Source organism: Oryzias melastigma, linkage group LG8 (assembly GCF_002922805.2).
Source record: "Oryzias melastigma strain HK-1 linkage group LG8, ASM292280v2, whole genome shotgun sequence".
Classification (NCBI taxonomy): Eukaryota; Metazoa; Chordata; class Actinopteri; order Beloniformes; family Adrianichthyidae; genus Oryzias; species Oryzias melastigma.
In genome coordinates this window covers 5,899,988-5,907,665 of record NC_050519.1, presented here as the reverse complement: position 1 = coordinate 5,907,665, position 7,678 = coordinate 5,899,988, and the positions used below count along the sequence as shown (strand labels likewise).

The window sequence follows — 7,678 nt, the reverse complement described above, 5'->3', positions numbered from 1 at the left end:
TTGCTAAAAAAAACAACAACAATGTGTTAAGATTGTTTATAGTGACTTTGGGAGCATCAAAAGACTTCCTGTAAACTCCAAATTCTCTGTTATTCCCATGAAAACAGTCTACTGCCCCAACTGGAAATGAAGTAGGTCGTGCATTATTTTAATTTAATCTTAAAAAAAAAGTTAAATAGAAAAAATAGGTTATAATTTAGCTATTTGATTTATACAAAAATATATGGTTGATGTCTCAGTATTTCTGCAACTGACTCAACTTAAAGTCATTTATTTGCTCATTCAAAAAGCTTTTCACTGCAAAAACAGGAAATAACTCAAAAATTCTTCAAATTTGAACATTTTTCTTTAATAAGCAAAAATAAATCTGTCAATGGAGTAAGAAAAATACTGAGAATTCTTATTTTTATAAGAAACTTCTAGTCACTAAGACACGTTTTCTTAAAATACAATTATTTTGTCATTGAAAAAACCTTCAAAATAAGATTGTTTCTCTTGCACAACAGAAAATAAGACATTTTTCTTCCGATATGGGTCTTTTTAATTTCTTAAAATACCGTTTCATTCTTGACAGAGAAGCTAAAAGTTCACTTTTTTGAAAACAGTGTGTTCATTCATAGATGAAGGTGACGAACCGCTCAAAGTTGTCACCGCTCTAACGTAACCATCACAAATGTCAGACTTTTCTTTTTTTTGACAGCTTCCTGTAAAGGTCTTTACAGATTTAGCCATTCTGGTTACTCTGTAAAAAGTTTAAAAATCTTTCATTTGAGTCAGCTACAAAGCTGATTGTAAAAGTCATAATTTTTAGAAGATTGTATTACTTTTTGCTGTCAAAAATCAGTATAAGGCATCAATAATGATTTTAAAACGTGCATTCATTGAACACAAACGTAGCATTGTGTTGTCACAATATCATGATTCATTATATTGCATTTGTTTTAATCTATTCTCTTTTTTTTTAATAAAAAAATATTTTGGATTTAATATTTGGATTATGTAAAAAGGTGTGACATCTTCATAATCAGATTTTAGTCACAAAATGATTTTATTCATCTTACTGAGAGAGCATCAAACATTTCAGCTGCTGTCATCTGTTAATGATGCAGAAAAACAGGAACGTTTTTATTATTCTGCCTGATTCAGGAATGAAACTCCAGACAGTTTCAGATGCGTTTGTGGTGCATTCATAAAGTACATTTTATCCTCTGAGGAAGCTGACGGCGCTCTGATATCCTGTTTTACAGTTTATCCTCCTCACTCAGGTGCTGCTGCGTTTATTGAAGAGATGCTTCACTTCAAAGGTGATCAAGTGTTTAATAACAGACGCATAATCCTAAACGGCGTGAATTCATGCAGATTAAAGAGACAGAATGTCACGCTGGTGATCAATTTGAGTTTGTAAGACGTTGATGTCTCTCTAAGCCACATGTGTCAAAGTCAAGGCCCAGGGGCCGGATCCGGCCCTCTAGGTAATTCTATCCGGCCCTCCAGATCATTTTATTTTAATATTTTTGCTTTATTATTTATTATTATGTTTTCTTGCACTTATTTCTAACTTGTATAATTTTGACAAAATTATTATAGAGAGTAAAATATTGAAAGTTATTTAAGATTTAAGTTGATTTACTCTGGAATAATATTCCTGCCTTTTTATTATTCATAATTATGATAAAAAGTTATGGTTTTAAAGTTTTAAAATTTGGCATTCTCCTAGCTTTTTGGATGAATTTGACATTTACCAAGAATTTTTTAGGCTATTTTGGAGTTTAGCTCATTTTTACACATTAGCTGTTTTGGCTAATTTAGGCTTTTTTCAGTTTTTTTAAGGATATTTTGAAGTTTAGCTATTTTGGTAGCCACATGCTAGCTGTTTTTGCTAACCTAAGTTTTTTTGTTTGTTTGTTTCTTAGGACACTTTGGCATTTAGCTAATGTTTCATCTACATGCTAGCTGTTGTGGCTAATTTAAGCTTATTTTAAGGTTTTTGGGGGCTATTTTTTGTACATGCTAACTGTTTTTGCTAATTTGGGCTTTTTTCCATTTATTAGGATACTTGGACGTTAAGGTAATATTTCAGCTACATGCTAACTGTGTTGGCTAGTTTAGGGTATTCTTTTTAAGTTTTTGTTTTAGAGTTTAGCTAATATTTCAGCTACATGTTAGCTGTTTTGGACAACCTAAGGTTTTTTTTGTTTGTTTTTGGTCTAATTTGACATTTATAAAATGCTAATATAAGCTAATATTTCAGCTGCATGCTAGCTGTTTTGGCTAACCTAAGGTTTTTCTTTTTCTTTTTTAGGCTAATTTGACGTTTATAAAATATTTTAGCTGCATGCTAGCTGTTGTGGCTAATTTAAGCTTTTTTTTTGCTTTTTTGGCTGTTTTGGGGTATAGCTAATATTTTAGCTACATGCTAGCTGTTGTGGCTAACCTAAGTTTTTTTTTGTTTTGTTTGTTTTTTAGGCCAATGTGGCATTTAGCTAATATTTTAGCTATAATGCTATATATCTAGTTCATAATTATGTTAAAAGTTATGGTTTTAAGGTTTTATAAATTTATTTTTAGTGTTCCATAAATGTTTATCCTGTTCAGACTGCAAACTAAGTTGTGTTTTGTGTTTGACACCCCTGTTCTAAGGTTAAAGCTTATATTTGGCTCCTTTGTTATTTATTTATTTTTTGAGAAAGTCTTTTTTTTATCTGTGTGATTGTTTGTTTTAGAAAATTGCACAAGATTTTAGCTAGCGCAAAAAAAAATAAATAGAGATCTCTCTGCACTCAAGGGCAAACACACACACACCTCACACACACAGATTGTTGCAGCAGATCTATTACCCACCTTCCACCACTCCTCATTAGAGTCGTCTATGACCTGAACCCGATCTCCGGGACTGCAGGAGATAAGACAAGAGAGGATTAAAAAAAAAAAAAAAAGAGGGATGCGTGAATGAGGAGGAGAAGAAAAGCGGACTCTGGGACAAGAGTGGGTTACATGATGGGGAGATGGGAGAGAGAAAAAGGAGCACAAAAGATAACATTATCTAACTGCCACAAAACGCGAGCAGTACCCATGGTTACAGAGCTGAGGTGGGTAAAACACGGCGCGGGTCTTTGTGTCTCTCCTGCAGAGGTGACTGAGCAGCGACACCCATGTCATGTGGTCGACTACAGTGGAGAAAGCTGAATTTGTTGCGTTTAAGAAGCTGGTTCGCATCCTGATGACGCGTCCAGATTTTGGTGGAGCTTCTCTCCTCACAAACTGTCCTAGAAACACCGGCAGGGATGATGTCCCACTTGCTTGTCTGTAAATCGAGTCTCTTGGGCGTCAGCGCTAACGTCTGCCCTATATGATGGAGCTCACGTGCACGAATTGAACAGAAGAACGAAAACTACAGACTTTCATTTGTAATTTTTTTGTGGAATTGTTAAAAATGAATTTATTTATTATTTATTGAAGTTTTGTTCGCTGCTGTTAATTGCTGCTACTCTTGATTGATTCACTTATGTCACATTTGTTCATTAAATATAGTGATTATTAACTAAAGTCAAGTAGAGTTTGATTGCTTGAATAGGAGTGAGAACTAAAATAAAATAATAAACATGATCTTTATTTCATGATATAAAAAAATGAAAAAAATGTATTAGTAAATTATGGTGTAAAATAAGTATTTTCTGGATGTTTTCTTTCAGTTTGTCTCTCATAAATGACATATATCTATGATTAAAACTACAGGCCTCTTTCATCTTTTTAAGTGGGAGAATTTGAGCAATTGGTTGCTAACAGGAGTGAAAGTAGATTTTTTGTCATTCCTGTAAATCAAACTCACATTGGACTTGTTTATGGACAGCGCGGTCCAGTTCCCGGGTGTCGCACACCGAAGCCTGGTTCGGGATACCTCAGCGTCGCCCCCGGCTCACCGTCCCCCAGTGCGCCTGCCTTTCGGGGTCGGGGGTCCGCAGCACTCGGGACGCCAGACATGGCAGCAGACGCAAACCGGGGACAGACACGGTACCAGACACTAACCGAGCTGGAATGCGGCACCTTATGCAGCAGCGGACGCGGTACCAGACGTGGTACCAAACGCAATCTAAGCCCGGACACGGCACCGGACGGGAATCAGGCACCGGATGCGAACTGCGCCGAAACGTGGGCAACGGATGCAATCCGGGCCCAAACGCGGCACCAGACGCGAACCAGGCCCGAACGCGCCAACGGACGCGGTACCAGATGTGATCTGGGCCCAAACACGGCACCAGATGTGATCTGGGCCCAAACACGGCACCAGATGTGAACCGGGCACCAGACGCGAACGAGGCCCGAACACGCCAACGGACGCGGTATCAGATGTGATCCCGGCCCAACCAAGGCATCAGATGGGAACCGGGCACCAGACGCGAACTGGGCCCGGATGGGGCACCGAACCCGTCCGAGGTTTGGAACCCGTGATTTAACGTGAGCCGTCCGTGCTTTGTTGGGCGATGAGATGGAGACACTCAAAATGTCAACAATTGACCCAGATAGGTCCCGAATGTCAACATGAGACGGACCGGGAACCAGGATGTGAAGCAAGAGAGCGCAGAGCAGGAGAGAGAGAGAGAGATGGTCGATGCGCCACTAAAAAACTGCAAATACCCAAATAAAGCGCTCCCTGCTCTCAGTTTGAGAGTCAATTGTCGTTTTTTTCTTCCATAAGAGTGACCGCGGCTTCTGTCATGTGTGATACAGTGAAAACCAGCTGCTCAGCTGATCTCTCCAGCCGGAGTGGCGTTCCGCTCCGGATCGCTCCGGCTTACTTTCACTCCTGCTGGCTGACTAAATACATTTTTGCCCCACTGTACACAAGCCTGGCCCTGGAGTTATACTCAACCTAGGCGGCCGCCTAGGTTACCAGCTGCTGGATTGTAATGACTTTTTTTTTCATTTTTAGTTTAACACACCACTCATTTTGTGTAAAAATGCTTAAAAAGGTAATAATTAAAACTATTAATGAAATAACTTGTAATTATTACTCAAAATAATTCACGTTTTGCCAAGGGCGCCATGCTGCCCTGCAAAAATACCCTACAAAATGACATTAAAAAAAATAAAATGTGGCTAAAAATGGCATAATCGTAATTTAAAAACACTGGGAACATTTTTAAAATAGATCAAAGGATAATCTTTTAATTACTTTAGGGCATGTAAACAGTGCTTTAACCAAACTGTGGCAACTTCAAGCTGACTTGATGTTAAAATATGCCTCTAATCCTGCAAAATTAGCTTAACTTTTACAGTAAATCTAATTGATGAAGCTCCTCACAGCTATTTCAAGCTAAAACTTCAAAGTGGAATCCTGCAGGATTTGTCACATTTGCTGTCATTTCAGCAAAAAAATAAAAAAATAAAGCAATTAAATTTAATTATTTAAAAAGAAGCTTTTATCCGACCACAAATGCACGGGCAAGGTTCCCCCCACAACCTCCCAGCAGCAGTCCTCCAGCGTTATCACCCAACACAGCTGCAGCTATTTATAGCCTCCATATGATTAGAAAAAATGTAAAAGACGGTCTATAACAATGAAACGCCGTATTCTCAGAGACGCTTGTGAATATTAAATTGCGCCTATTAAAATAAGTCTCCTCTGTGATAATAAAAATGCAAACGTTTCCTTTAATGTTTTAAATGAAATTCTGTCTTGTCAGTATTTTCACTTTCACCCAATTTACTCTGAATGTGAGGTTCTGTGTGGGCTAAGAGGCTCGGCTTTTCCTTCTACATATACGTTCCGTTTGTTGCTGCCAAAAAAAGCTCCAGGGCTGCCATGTTTGATTGACGTCCTTCACAGTTTTCTGCTCCTGCTTGGGTCAGCAGTGAAGACTTTCATCTCTAGTCCTGGATTTCAGAAAAAATTAGGCCAATATAGGAAAAAAAAACTCTTTTTCCTAGACTGTATAATAAGATAACTGTCCTGGACTGCAATTCTTTGTGAAATAATTGATGTGTATAGTAAATAACAGAGGTGGGACACAGTCCTTGTTTTGCAAGTCACATGTAGGTACTGCTTTTAATGGAGCAAATGTTTCTCCAATTTGATTGGTTGGATTGTCGGATTAAACCAACCTGGAACTGATTTGATTGGATGCTGTGCTGACATCACGTATGGATGTAAACAGACAGAGACGGCGATGGCGGCGCGGGCTTTCTCAATGCACTTTGTAATCCTGGGATTTAGGGCAAAATAGCAAGTCTTTCCAAGTCAGAGGGCTAAAGTCCGAGTCAAGTCAGGAGTTATTGAAGTTAAAGTCAGAGTCAAGTCAAGAGTTATTGAAGTTGAAGTCAGAGTCAAGTCACAAGTTATTAAAGTCCGAGTCAAGTCAGGAGTTATTGAAGTTAAAGTCTGAGTCAAGTCAAGAGTTATTGAAGTGAAAGTCCGAGTCAAGTCACAAGTTATTTAAGTCCAAGTCAAGTCACGAGTTATTGAAGTTAAAGTCAGAGTCAAGTCACGAGTTATTGAAGTTAAAGTCAGAGTCAAGTCACAAGTTATTAAAGTCCAAGTCAATTCACAGGTTATTAAAGTTATAGTCTGAGTCAAGTTATTGAAGTTAAAGTCCGAGTCAAGTCACAAGTTATTAAAGTCCAAGTCAAGTCACAAGTTATTAAAGTCCGAGTCAAGTCAGGAGTTATTGAAGTTAAAGTCAGAGTCAAGTCAAGAGTTATTGAAGTGAAAGTCCAAGTCAAGTCACAAGTTATTAAAGTCCAAGTCAAGTCACGAGTTATTGAAGTTAAAGTCTGAGTCAAGTCACGAGTTAATGAAGTTAAAGTCAGAGTCAAGTCACAAGTTACTAAAGTCCAAGTCAAGTCACAGGTTATTAAAGTTAAAGTCTGAGTCAAGTTATTGAAGTTAAAGTCTGAGTCAAGTCACGAGTTATTGAAGTTAAAGTCAGAGTCAAGTCACAAGTTATTAAAGTCCAAGTCAAGTCACAGGTTATTAAAGTTAAAGTCTGAGTCAAGTTATTGAAGTTAAAGTCTGAGTCAAGTCACAAGTTATTAAAGTCCAAGTCAAGTCACAGGTTATTAAAGTTAAAGTCTGAGTCGAGTTATTGAAGTTAAAATCCGAGTCAAGTCACGAGTTATTGAAGTTAAAGTCTGAGTCAAGTCACGAGTTATTGAAGTTAAATTCCGAGTCAAGTCACAAGTTATTAAAGTCCAAGTCAAGTCACAAGTTATTAAAATTAAAGTCTGAGTCGAGTTATTGAAGTTAAAGTCCAAGCCAAGTAACGAGTTATTGACGTTAAAATCTGAGTCAAGTCACGAGTTATTGAAGTTAAAATCCAAGTTAAGTCACGAGTTATTGAAGTGAAAGTCTGAGTCAAGTTAGGAGTTATTTAAGTGAAAGTCACAATCAAGTCACAATTTACTTAAGTAAAAGTCAGTCAAGTCATGAGTTATTGAAGCGAAAGTCCAAGCCAAGTCACGAGTTGTTGAAATTAAAGTCTAAGTCAAGAATGCAGTTATTGAAGTGAAAGTCTGAGTCAAGTCACGACTTGTTTAAGTTAAAGTCAGAATTAAGTCAGGATTTACTTAAGTAAAAGTCAATCAAGTCACGATTTATTTAAAGGGTTAGTAATGGGGTTGTGGGTCATTTTCGGTGTTAACTGTATTTCGCCTTATATTTACCATTTCCAAATGTTTTGGC

General features: G+C 37.6%; 1 protein-coding gene across 5 annotated transcripts in view; it reads right to left on the bottom strand.

Moving 5' to 3' along the window:
• Nucleotides 1–7,678, bottom strand: part of LOC112145972 (SH3 and cysteine-rich domain-containing protein 2) — a 54,199-nt gene that overhangs the window by 9,933 nt on the left and 36,588 nt on the right. For all 5 annotated transcript variants that reach the window (XM_036213167.1, XM_036213170.1, XM_024271496.2 and 2 more), the window contains one exon: nucleotides 2,842–2,893. In XM_036213167.1, the coding sequence (XP_036069060.1) occupies nucleotides 2,842–2,893 (52 nt within the window). The remainder of the gene's footprint in view (nucleotides 1–2,841; nucleotides 2,894–7,678) is intronic.